The sequence below is a fragment of the Labeo rohita genome, chromosome 13 (genome assembly GCF_022985175.1).
Source record: "Labeo rohita strain BAU-BD-2019 chromosome 13, IGBB_LRoh.1.0, whole genome shotgun sequence".
NCBI lineage: Eukaryota > Metazoa > Chordata > Actinopteri > Cypriniformes > Cyprinidae > Labeo > Labeo rohita.
The window spans coordinates 10771269-10785358 of NC_066881.1; the positions used below are offsets into that span (position 1 = coordinate 10771269).

The 14090-nt window shown below is 35.3% G+C and overlaps 1 protein-coding gene across 1 annotated transcript; it reads right to left on the minus strand.

Annotated features, from left to right (window-relative positions):
- Positions 1–81: 81 nt before the first annotated feature.
- On the minus strand, positions 82–13015 carry alox5a (arachidonate 5-lipoxygenase a). The gene is made up of 14 exons (XM_051126099.1): positions 12797–13015; positions 11718–11916; positions 11545–11626; positions 9369–9491; positions 7950–8056; positions 6137–6309; positions 5867–6013; positions 5411–5614; positions 4992–5078; positions 1809–1987; positions 1577–1698; positions 1315–1415; positions 1062–1232; positions 82–978 (listed from the first exon to the last, which is right to left on the minus strand). Exons 1-14 carry the CDS (start codon positions 12944–12946, stop codon positions 799–801), a joined length of 2025 nt encoding a protein of 674 aa, XP_050982056.1. The 5' UTR covers positions 12947–13015; the 3' UTR covers positions 82–798.
- Positions 13016–14090: the final 1075 nt, after the last annotated feature.

The following is a 14090-nucleotide window of genomic DNA, read 5'->3' on the forward strand; positions in this document are numbered from 1 at the left end:
TAAAGGAAACCATCATGAATCCTAGTTTTTTTCTCTAATCCATGCAGTGTTAACATAGAGACACAGAGACGACTGTGCTGTAAAAAGCTGCCCGTTTATTTATTCACAGAAAACAATTTTTACAGTCCCTGCAAAGCTTACGTTTCTCAATTTACTGCTCATGATTTATGCATTAATGAATATTATTAGTAGGCATTCATTTAAAAAATGCTAATTGCAAAAATTAATCTGTTAATCTGTGTTTTCAAGCAAACAAGCCATTTCAAACAGCTCCCCTTGTGATCAAGAATGGTGCTGAAAAAAATTATAAAAAATGTAAGAATATATATATATAACATTTGTTTGACATGTTGGTAAAGTAAAGGGTAGAAATGGCAAAATGTTGACATTAGGATAATAAAAAGGCATGAAATTCTTGCTACAACCTATGTATAACATATTTTCTTATTATTATTACTCAGAAGTTGTAAATTATACAGAATTATGTAACTTCTCTTACATTACATATGCACTATAAAAATTCCAGAGGAGTGGTTTCAAAGTAATGCCATAGAAGAACCATTCAACCTAATGAACCTTTAGGTGAACAGTTTTTAAAGGAACCTTTATTTTTCTAAAAACCTTTATCCACTATAAAGAATCTTTTGTGAAATGCAAAGGTTGCGTAGATGTTAAAGGTGCTTTAAGAGTGTGGCAAACTTTGCATATATAAAATCGTTTCTTTTTCCAATTTTTAACACTCTGACAAAACACTTTCTACTACTAACATAGCACTTCTGGTCCCGTGCGACTGGTGGATCAGACAGCCACACTGTTTGGGATTCTGTCTGGAGACAGATAGTAGTAAGGCAGTTTCTTTCCCTCATTTCGGTTCTTGATGACTTTAGTCACTTCTGCAAGTTTCTTGCGGAACTTCGCCATGGCCTCTTTCACAGGTTTCTCAATGAAGTGTTCATCTGGATACATCCCTAGGAACAACTGCAAAAATCATACTTTTCAGTGTCATTGCTCACATAGCATTCCTGAGTTTGTATTCGTGTAGATATGCATTTATTTCAGACCTCATTTTCTTGAAACTGACTGAGGGCCCACACAGCTCCCAGATGCCAGCAGGAGCGTCCTCGATCAGGCAGACTCTCCACTATGTACTTCAAATCCACCTCGCCCTTCTTTGTAGGAGGAGGCTTCCGCATGGTTGGAGGGGAATTTGGGATCCATGAACACCAGTCATACTGGAGTAAACCATCAGAACAGTGATATTAGTCTAGGGGTTTTGCTGCTCATTTTACTTTCCAGGATATTATAGTGTGTTACCTGTCCAAAGTTTACTGCAGCATGTTGTGCAGAAGCAGTGTAGATGACGATGGTTAGATACTCCACCAGCTGCTCTTTGGTTTGTAAACTCTTGGGAAACTCTGCAGAAATGATAATGTGTCATCACTGTACAGTTCATTTAGAGTTCAAACATATTTACATTCAGAAGAACACACTCAGGCCTGAATTTAAAGTAGCCTTGAAATGAATCAGTTGTTGAGCATTTGCTAACTAAAAGTTTCAGGTTCAGGCGTATATTTACCACAGTAGTCAAAATCCTGCATTCCAAAGCTGCAAACATCTTTTACAAATGCCTGGATTTCTTCATCCTCCTGGACTGTTTCATCTTTGTCATAGTAGATGTCCACTACATCTGTCACAAAACTAGAAAGACATCAAGTCAATATCAAATTATTGAATGAAAATGACAAATTTTGCTTTTTTTAATTCCTTTACAAATTGAATGTCCATGCTTCATTTTGCACTTTACACACCTTTTCACCACCTCCCAGACACTGCAGCCATCATCTCTGTAGAAGTAGTAGGGCAGTTCCTCCTGGCTGTCCATGCCTCGTTCTTTTATAGCCTCTGGGAAACACAAGGAACTGTATGTGAAGGTCTTCATGGACCTCTGGACCAGTTCTACATGGCCACCTCCACCGGTTCCATTAGCCTATGAGACAAACACAGAGATACAAACACCCTATAAGAAACACTGCTGTAATACTTTAGTAAAAATGTTACAGGAACTGAACAGTCAGTTCCGATTTAAGTTTGTATCACTATGTGTTTGCGCGTATCCAGACTGTCATTCTGTGAATTAGTGGTGGGGATTTTTCAGTGGCCAGTTGGTAGTGAATCATTCAGGAACAAAACTAGTGACTTTCTTTATAAGTAAGTCATTGAATTATTAATTTGACTGATTTGTTCAAAAACTAGCTGCAATTGCTTACTCTTCGCTAACTTCATCTTGCTATATTATGATGTATACGTTCAAGATTACTTTCTGAACAATAATGATTTAACACTAAAGTAACCCTGTTCAATATTGATGTCTTCACAATAAATTGTTTTTTTGTAATAAATTGTAATAAATTGTCAGTGTAATTTATATTAAAGGAAATCCTGGGTATTAACTCGTATGGCTTAGTATATGCAGTAGAAAACCCATGAAAGATTTATGTTATTTTAAAAAAGCACAACGTTTTATACATATTTTGGACTGTGGGGGACACCATTATTTCAGTGATGTGAAATGGTTGCACTCACTGAGCTACTAGTGCTACCTGTTGCTATTTTAACCACAACACCACTTGAAAAACAAAATACTGATACGATGACCACAGCTATTGATAGAACTTACATGTGGCGATGTATATAAGCATAGGCTTAAACCAAATGCTGTACCATCGATTTTTCCCCACAAGGAGTCTAAACGGCTCAGGATATTGAGTGAAATCCACACTGGGAAACTCCTTCAGTGGCTGCGGCGTCATGACAAGCATCAACATGTTTACATCCTACCCGGATGACATCTAGCGTTTGCCATTTGTAAGCTCTTTTAGTAGCTATGGTCTGCTAAAAGCCTCAAAGGCATCAGGGATAAAGTGGAAAGAACAAAGACGTGGGTCTTTAGGAAGTTTTATTCTTCCACAGGCATCTTCCCATTACTCTCTCTTCTTCTTATCACTAGGAAAGCAGTGAAGACTTACATCACTACTCTTGTTGCAAAAGAGTCACTTTTGTCAATTTTGGAAAATGACAACCAAAAGCCGGACAATGTGGCATCGTATCAGTATTTTATTTTCCGAGTTGTGTATTCCAAATTGTGCTGCGGTGAAAATAGCAACATGTAGCGCCAGTAGCTCACAGAGTGCAACCATTTGATGTCATCGAAATAATGGCGCCCCCCATAGTCCAAAATATGTATAAAACAATGTTGATTTTTAAATAATGTAAATGTTAATGGGTTTTCTACTAGATATACCAGTAAGAGACATAGTTTACGTTATATTAAGCCATCCAAGTCTTAATACCCATGGTTCCCTTTAAAATTACATCAACACTGAGGTTTTAAATTTCAACACTAGCGTTTCTGCTGTAGGAAGTGGGAATGCTTGCATAATTTGATCAAGTCATCATAGTGACCAAAGGTAAAACCAAACATATGCCTTATTATGCAAAAAAACATGTCTTAAAATCACAGATTGCTTGTCTTTTTATTTAGACTTTACATTTACGAAAATGTTAAATGGTTAGCAGTAGACATTATGTGACATATAGACATATAGAAAACAATATAGCTGCAAGCAGCAATTATTGGGCAAGGCATGGCAACGTGCATCAGACCAGAGTAAATAAAAGACATTTGGAGACATGTTTAATTGAAATGGTTGGAAACCTATATTTACAATTACTTGTAATGTCACATAATTGTTTATTACCTTTGCCCAATAGGTGGTGCTGACACCAAATTGATGTGGTGTGGTCAGTGCTGCGTGACATTGATTCACTTGAGGTTTGGTTGCAATATGTTAAAAGGACAGTTCACCCAAAAATGAATATTCTGTCACTAATTACTCACCTTCATGTTGTTCCAAACCCGTAAGACCTTTGTTCATCTTCGAAACACAAATTAAGATATTTTTGAGCAAATTCGAGTGCTTTCTGACCCTCCATAGACAGCAACACAACTACCACATTCAAGGTCCAGAAAGGTAGTAAGGACATCAATAAAATAGTCCATGTGACATCAGTGGTTCAACTGTATTTTTATGAAGCTATGATAATACTTTTTGTGGGCAAAAAAAAAAAACTTTATTCAACAATTTCTTCTCTCCCGTGTCCGTCTTGTCAGCCTGTGGTAGTACTGTTGCTGTCTATGCAGGGCCAGAAAGCTCTCTGATTTCATCAAAAATATCTTAATTTGTGTTCTGAAGATGAATGAAGGTCTTACTGGTTTGGAACAAAATGAGGGTGAGTAATTAATGACAGAATTTTCATTTTTGGGTGAACTATCCCAAGAGATACAGAGACGCAGTTCGGCATCATGCTATCAAATTCACTGATCCAGTAAATGAAAACAGTTTTGTCTATAAACATGAAATCTGTTAATTTTGCCAGCATAGCCTGAAGATGATCCAAGTCAAATTTTCTGAAAAATGAACCAATGGTTCAAAAAAGAAAACTAACTTGAATTCTATTTTTTGTTTGTTTTTGTGTTTTTAATTGTCTGAAGATAATCTGGCTAAATTTTTGTTAAAATCAGACAAACAGCCTAGTAGTAGTTTGACAAAGTAGTTTTTTTGGTAAATGTAAAATTTCAGAAAAATGCTCATGATGGAAACTTATTATTATTATTATTTATTTTTTTTTTTTGATTATCTTTTTATTAGATGATGGAAACTTATGTAATAGAATGGGAGAAAAATAATTTTGTTTCTAGCCTTACGTTTCAGAAGTTATTAGTGTAAACATGAATGAAATTTGCATAGCTGGTGGCGTTAGAGGGACTGAAATTTTTTCTGTGAGCCAAATTTCACAACTTTTTAGCATATGGTTCTATGGGCTTTTAGACTTCTACAGCGGAAGATTAAAAAAAAAAAGAAGAAGCACACTAACGATTACAATAGGTGCTTTTGGAGGAAGTAAACTAATAGAGGAAGAGAAAAGCTGACCTTGTCAAAGAGTCCACACTCACAGATGAGCTGCTCACGAGCCTTCGTGTTAATGGCGATGGTAAAACGAATGTGAGGTAACAGCAGCTGAAAGAGCAGAGGATGCCTTTTAATATGTATTATCAACCATACATAGACTCTTAAAAACAAAGGTGCTTCACAGTGCCATAGGAGAACCTTTTTTTGTCTAAATGATTCCATAAAGAATCTTTAACATTCCTCAGGTTATAAAAAGCTAAGAAAGATATGGTTCTTTAAAGAACATTTAACTGAATGGTTCTTTGTGGAACCAAAAATGGTTCTTCTATGGCATCGCTGTGAAGAACCTTTTAAAGCACCTTTATTTTTAAGAGTGTAGGACATAGACATTTTTTTTTACTGTACATGAATCAATTCTATACAGGAAATAAAGAAATTACCTTAAAAACAGGATGAACTGCAGGCAGCTGTCTGAACATGGCTATGCCAAAGACCTCAGATATCAGATGTGTCCTGAGAAGATGTGTGACTGTCTGGTGTACGTGGAAGTCTGAAGATCTTACCCAGATCTTGGCCAGCAACCAGTCGTTCTGATCATCACTCGGAAGGAAGATGGGGTTATCCTCTCCTGGTTTCTGACTCAGCTGTGTCAATAATATAGAGGTTAATTTCAAAACCAATTCTGCCTGTTTTTATAGACAGTCATACAAGCAAATGTTCTAAACTGAAATAATATTTTTTTGTTTTTTATTATTAATTTTTTTGTTCACGTTTTTTCTAATTTCACAACCTAGTGTGAGAAACGAAATGGTGATGCAGAAATGATCTTATCACACATTGTGGTGTATCTAATACTGATGTTTCCAGCACATGCACTTGGTGTGTAGTTTAGATACCTGGATGGCGATTGGCATGATTTTCTTCTGACTGTTCTTATATAGGAGACAGATGGGTGCAGCCAAGTACTGAAGGGTGCATGGGTCTGTGGCATTGGGAGTAACACCATCTAATAACTCATAGTCAGCAATAAAGATGTTTCCTTCCTGAAAGATAAGTCACATTTGTACTTAAACCATGCAAAATATCACAAGCCGGATGGACTCAGATGATCAGATGATGTGTTGCGAGCGAATACTGCACATGCCCGTGGCTTGTGTGTTGCATACCTTTAGCTCCTGTTCCAGTGTGAGACCCCTCTCCAGACTGTCCTCAATAATCTTTTGTGTGACTGGAAACTTGTCAGGAATTTCTGTGCATTTCCTGATGACCACTGGATTACAGCCATTCAAGAACTGGTATCCGAACATGAAGTCTTCCTTCCAATGCTCCATCACATATTCTGTGCAAAAGACACAAGCAGTCATACAAAATAACATGACCTAAAGAAATTTTAACATTAATTACACATTCATACCAGGGTCAGAAATTAACTTGTAATGTAACTTGTAAACTTGTAAGGGGCAATATTTACCCCCTAGAATTGATTTCCATTTTTTTAAACTGTTGTCAATAACAACAGACTGTTTATAATTGTACCTAAATTATGTAAAAACAAAACAAAAAAAAAAAAAAAACTGAAGTGCAATATTATGACAAAAATCACTGTCCTATATTGCTGGTTATGTTGTAATAATGATTATATCGACACGAAAACAGTCATAGGCAGAGCATAAGGTTAAACTTTCCCCTGGCCATGGGAACTTTGCGCAAAAAGCCACTAAATTGGACAAAAATGCCCCTGCACAAACAAATTAAATCTATTGCGTCTGTTGGTAACAAAGTGAAATTGAATAGAAAGTGTCGATTGCGTCATTAGATTAAGATCTGCTCATGTTGCACCTTAATTCTTTGTAGGCGTTTTTACAGCGTTTTTACAGCGTTGCGCATTAAAACCAATCACACACTATTCTGTTGAGCTTAGGAATACTATGGCCAATCAGAGGCGTTCAGATGAGTCATCGCTCAACTCATCAATTTTGTTGAGTGCACGCAACTCTTGAATTCTCTCATCATAAACAAAACACAGATGTACGTACAATGTAAGTAAAAGATTCATTTCACAGTGTAACGTTAGACTTTAGTGATTATAACGATTTTTTTGCCTAAACTCGCGATAGTTAGTAATAATGTGGCGTTCTGTATATAATTTCGCTGTTATAATTATCAATTTCTAATGTTTTTATTAAATTATAATCACATTAAATACAAATTTAGTCCCATTAAAAATATTTAATTAGCCTACAGACATTTTGTGCCTGCCTTTTGTGTCTCGTCACATTTTTGCTTCACAGACAAACATGTAGGTCCATGACGTTGGTCTAGTCTAGCGCAAGTTATGCACAAACTCCCGTTATACTCACTAAAACGACGAAATTAATATTTTATTTTCATTGTATCTGGACTGTGTTGTTTATGATGACACAGCTCCAGCGTTCTCTGTGCACACTAATCTAAGTGTCTCTGATTGGCCAGTGCATTCCTAAATTCAACAGAAATGCGTTTGATTGGTTATGAGGCTCAACGCTGCAATTCACACTTAATTTGAATCGCGACATCTGTAATGCATTGTTTAATTGTGCAGGACATTTGTTGCCCCTTTGTGGGGCATTTTTGGTCATATTGGTGGCAATTTTTGCCATGAGCCCTCTTTAATTTCCGACCCTGATTCATACAACAAATTTGAAAGCAGCTGTGTGCCTTAAAAATGTAAATAACTGTTGTTTTTGTTGTTGTTGTTGTTGTTAAGAGTGTGGTGTAAAACCTAAGATTAATCTAAAAATATTAAGTACAGGCCTACATTTTATGGACATATGAGTAAACAAAATGCAATGCTACAAATTCCATGCATTTTTTTTTTTTTTTTTTTTTTTTTTGTATTATAATGACATAATAGTGTTTGTGAGATGGATAGGATAACTGTGTGTAATGTGCAATGTTGATAAAGATATTGTACAGATTAAATATGCTGGCTGTACAAACCTGATATTGTATTCTTAATTCTCACAAATATACGCTCAAAGTCTGCAAAATCTCCCCATGAGGACTGAAACATGTGCATGAACTGGTTTACGTAGAGATTTTCGATCCTAAGGAATGAAACACAGTCAAATAAATAATTGCACATATGGTCAATGATTTGTTATATTAAATGCATCAAAATAATAAATAAAAAGAGAGATATTTACTTATATTATTTTGGCGAAAAATTAAATTAATATGTCATGAACAATAAAGCCATTTTCCAATTTGGTATAAGGTTTTGGATAGCATACTTTTTAAAAAAGAGTACTACATATTACAGAAATAATATGCTTCAAAGGAATATATTTAAAGTATTCAAGTAATGTTTTGGACACTTAATTGCATGTTATTAGCAAATAAATGAAAATGTATTATAGTTAAAATATTATTTTTTATTATTTTTAAATATTAAATGCAATTACACCGACCAACACTTTTGTTTTTGCCCCCATTTTTCATGAGCTGAACTCAAAGATCTAAGACTTTTTCTATGTACACAAAAGGCCTATTTCTCTCAAATATTGATCACAAATCTGTCTAAATCTCCGTTAGTGAGCACTTCTCCTTTGCCGAGATAATCCATCCACCTCACAGGTGTGGCATATCAAGATGCTGACTAGACAGTGGCCTTTTATTGTGGCCACACCTGTGCAATAATTATAATTATACCTGTGCTGCTTAATTATTTTTTTAGTATTTATTTAAAATAGGAATCTTTTTTAATAATATACACTACCGTTCAAAGTTTGGGGTCAGTAATGTTTCTTTCGTTTTTGTTGGAAAGAAATTAGTACTTTTGTTCAGCAAGAATGTGTTAAATAGATAAAAAGTGATAGTAAAGACTGATAGTAAAAAATATATATATATTTCAAATGCTATTCTTTTTAACTCTATATTATATTATATTATATTTGAACTTTATAAGCACAGTTTTTTACAGTAGCAATTTTCACACATTCTGAGCTTGACCCCTGGACCTCATGCATTAAAAATGAGTTTTGCTCTGATAACTCCTGCAGATATGGGTGTTAAACACGGTAAACACATGTATGTGTGTGACTGCGAATGACACTTCTCAAAACTATTTATATCTACAACACAGTCCACCGTATCTGCAATTTCCCTCTTTTAACAGTCGCACTTTTAAATGAGCACAGGCCAACACAGTTCTTTAGGGCCAGTGCAAATGTACAATACTACAGAAACAATGCATGTTTGTATTCAGACCTTGTTGTTAGAGATACATGCAAAAGATTCTATTAAAAAAACCTGAAAACATGCAAATGTGCATAAAATGGAAATAACAGCTGTTTGACTGCACAGTAAATGGTATTCCAGAATGCAATATGCAAAGTCATCAAACAAAATGAATCTTACGCTTTGCTGTAGTTGAGCACAAAGTCCACTCCTTTCTCGCTGTCAAACTGAATGTCTCGTGGAAGCTCGCTGTGAGCTTTGGCATCTATACTCATAGGGAAGCCAGGGTGCCACTCCTTCCATCTTTAACATCAAGCACAGCATCATATTTTAAAATTAACTCTCTGTTATATCAACACCAAATCATTTATTGCCATGATTATGCAATAAATTAAAATTTCCGCAGTTAAAAACAGGATTTCCTGGGCAGTGTGGTCAGACATGCGGTGCTGGTGGTATCATTGGCATGGTATCAAAGATACCAGATACTGTTTTCATAAGGGATTATTCAGCTAAAAAAATTAATAATAAATTCTGTCATCATTTAATCATCCTCATGTCATTCCAAAACTTTTATGTGTTTCTTTTTTCTGTTGAGCACAAAAAACATAGAATGTGGGTAACCAAAGAGTTCACATAGCCATTGACATACACAGGATTAAAAAAAATACTATGGAAGTCAGCTGATTGGTTACCAAAGTTCTTCAAAATATCTTCATTTGTGTTCAGAATAGAAACTCATACAGAAAGAACCTCAAAAAGGTTTGGAACAACATGAGGTTGAGTAAATGATGAGAGAAATTGAATTTTTGGGTTAAATATCCCTAAAGTGTCATAAAACCCCTCTGCTTCAGCAGTGTTTTTTCACACCTCTGATTTGAAAAGGGTTCCAAAAGGGTGGTCTACTGTGATAAAGTGGGTGGGTCCTGTGTGAAAAGAAGGAAGGGTTTGCATAAAAACTTTTTAAATTAGCTTAACGGTTTCTGTCTTTTTAATCTCTCATTTAAGGAATAGCTTATCCAGAAAATAAAACCTCTGCCATCATTTACACACCCTCATATTGTTCTTTAAAATACCTAAATATCTAAATAGGCAAAATCTAAATATGCAAAATATTTACTTTTTCTGCAGAAGAACAAAAGTCATACAGGTTTGTAAGGACATGAGTAAATGATGACAAAATTTTAATTTGAGTGTAGTAACGTTTTTACTCTGTGTTTACGGTAGGCGGGTTAGAAAACGACGCTTTTGCAGCAACCAATCATTAACTGAACAGCGCTTGCCTTATTAAATATTCACGAGCTTGGCAGAGTCACCAACTTTGATGCGGTGTATTTTGTTTCAGAGTTTCAGGGTGAATCATCAAAAATTTTAATTCTGTCATCATTTACTCACCCTCATGTCAACTTTATATGTTTCTTTCTTCTGTTGAGCACAAGAAAGATTAATGTGGGTAACCAAAGAGTTGACGGTAGCCATTGAATTCCACAGAATGGAACAAAATACAATGGAAGTCAAATGTTTGGTCTTCAAAATATCTTAATTTTTGTTCAGAATAGAAACCCATACAGAAACTCAAACAGGTTTAAAACAACATGAGGTTGAGTAATTGATGAGAGAATTGTCATTTTTGGGTTAACTATCCCTTAAGGACTTCTCAAATGATCTTAACCCAAGGTTACTGTCTTTTTAAACTCTCATTTTAAAGGAATAGCTTACCCAGAAAATAAAACTTCTGTCATCACCTACACACCTTCATATCATTCTTCAAAATATCTAAATAGGCCAAATTTAAATATGTAATTATTTACTCGTTTATTTTCTGCAAAACGAAAGTCATACGGGTTTGTAAGGACATGAGTAAATGATGACAAACTTTTCATTCAAGGGGGAAATCTGTGTAACGCCAACTGCCATTATGGCGGTAAGAGCGATTTATTCTTACAGTTATGGTCAAAACAGTATATTCAGGAGAAACGGGATGGTCCAGTCAGCAATATAAACTCAGCTGACGGACAAGAGACGTTATTTAACCAAGCCGAGTTTTTTTTATAGTGTGACCCTGCAGATATGCAACACTGATAACCCGGAATTTACAAAGGTACGTCACAAGCATACCCTCTATATGAAACCTCGGTGCACAGAATTATTTACGAAACAGGGTCGAGATTAAACAGTAGCTATATAAATGAATCATCAAAGTATAGCTGTCTGTGAGAAAGATGAAAATGAATGGTATGTTCTGTTATGATGAAATCATAGACTTAACCAATAACCACATGTGCATATGAGGAAAGCACTTTTCCTGGAGACCATATTTTAGTGTTTAAACTCTTTTTGTAAAGTTCCATCAAACCTGTATGTCTTCTGTCTTTGTTCCAGTTCTTTGCGCCTGTGCTGTTTCGCCACTCCAGTCTTGTCATGCTGTGGCAATCGAGCTGAAAAACACAGCAAGCATTGAAACCTTACGTTAAGGTAAAGTCCAGACCTTTATTATAGGAAGAAATGCACAAGCCAATCAGAACATACCCCTGCCATCTCTGAGGATCACTTCTTTGTCATCAACTAACCAGCGAAAACAAGGAAACTCAATGTAATCTCCATAGGGTGTCTTCACCGTGACGTATTTGCAGTACCAGTCATCGTGCATCCAGTATTTCTTCTTTTCGATTTTCACCAGTGCGATTTCACCCAGGTCCTCTCCCACATTAACATCATACGAGTCCACCTTGAATTACATCTAATGTTAGGTGTTTTTGAAATGCAGTAGCTCCAACAAAATGCATGTAGGTTTAACAGCCTTCCTGTAAGTAATCTTTTTTTTTGATCTTTTATATTTGGTCTGACACTTCAAGACTAATTTCACTTAGAGATGCACTGTAAAACTAGTTCAAAGACATTAAACAAGTTTTCTTCTAAAGATTGCGGTTTGATTAAAAGGATGAAAGACACTGGCTATAAAGTGCACACTGAAAAATGATGAAATAAGTTTCACTCAGGAAGTTGATTTTACGAATAAAAGAATTGGCAAGTGACACATTGATTTAAACAGGTGTTTTAAAATAAAAGAACTGAAAATGGTATTTTCTTGTTAAAACAATCCTTTTTTGACTTGGAAACCTAACTTTAACTAACAAAAACAATTTTTTCGTTTATACGATGCAATACACTTACAGTACACTTTGACTCTGACGTTATGTTATGTTGTAGAGATTATTTGATTTTTAGTTAAAGCCATAAAGACCTGATTATCGAATATGGGACAAATCATACCCAAAATTTTATATTGCATTTTTACCAGCATCTTTTCCACTTTTAACTTAATCAGCCTTTTCCTCATTCCTGTGGTTTATATAGTTTATATAGTTTTTGAGTCAAACTATTTAACAGGCAAAAAAGAAAAAACACTAAAGCATTAAAAAAAAGAGGAAAAAATTGCGGTTTTAATATATGATTTCATTCATGCAATATAATTCTTTACATTATTTGCATTATATGTTAAATATAATTCAGATAAAACAAGTCAAACTCTTCAAAAGGAGCTCAAAGGTCTAATGCAGCATAGGTTGCGATCATAGGCAACTATTACTTTAGGTAAAGTCTCTTACCGCTCCTCTCTCAAAGTCATTATAGAGGGGTTTATCCAGGAGGGTTCTCTCACTGCATCCCTCAGATCCCACCAGGGTCAGATAAATGTAGTCATCCGTTCCAGCAAACCACTGAGTGCCTGTGGCGACAGTCACTGTGTAGTTAGGCATTTTCGTCAAGCTGGAGATCAGCTCTGCAACTGAACTCGAATGGACTTTTCAAGAGTTGCACGCAGACTGCATTTCCTCTTCTCACTCCACCTCTCCCATTCTCTCTCTAACTGACTCGCTCAAGCCACAAACTTCACACATAGAGTACACGGAAATTCATAGATATGCTCTTGATTAAATGTGGTAGGCTTTACCCTAGATACTCGTATCAAGAAGTTTATAAACAGCACAATGTAGTTTTATTTATGAAATAAAATTCTGTCTATACAGTAAATCATATCTATATGCACTTCTATATACACTTCACAATACAGGAACCAGTTTTTAAGATGCTCTGCTTGCCATGGTTATCAGATATTTTAGTTCTCATTTATCTTTAAGGCTTGGCCATAAGTGTTTTACTTCGGAGTGAGCGGTTGCTTCACAGTTGTGTGTTTTTTTTTTTTAATAGTTGTGTTTGCATGATCTCGACAGTTTGCAAGGCTTTGTGGTATTTGTCTTGTGGTGTACCAGCTCACATTCAGCTGATGAATACAACCAAATTTGCAATTAACCGAAAAAAGAAGAAGAAGAAGAAGAAAAAATACCATTAAAATGTTTTATATTATTTTAATATATTTTATTTATTTATTTTTTTATCTTTTATGCTCACCTAGGCTGCATTTGTTTGATCAAAAAGTAATATTATAATTAATTTACAATAAAAGTATAATTGCAATTAAAATAGTTTTTTATTTAATATATTTTACAATTTATATAATTTATAACTGTAATGCACAGCTAAATTTCCAGCATTATTTTTCCAGTCTTCAGTGGCGAATGATCATCACATGATTGCAATATGCTGTTTTGCCGCTCAACAAATATTTAGGGGTTCAAGCGCACAGTGCCAATTCCGTGTTTTTTTTAACACTGTTGCCGCAGGTTGAAGCAATCCCAATAATGTAATATTTAGCCCATGGAATGTAATTTTACCAGGGGAACACCCCCCACCCACGGTAGCAATTGGGCAGGCTTCGTTGTGAAAACCTGGCAACCCTGCATAGCACTGAAACCCTATTGTAATTGTTAGAATGGTCACTGATCAGCATCTCCACTTACTACAGCGAAGAAAAGTACGAAATCACTCATAACTCCTAAACTA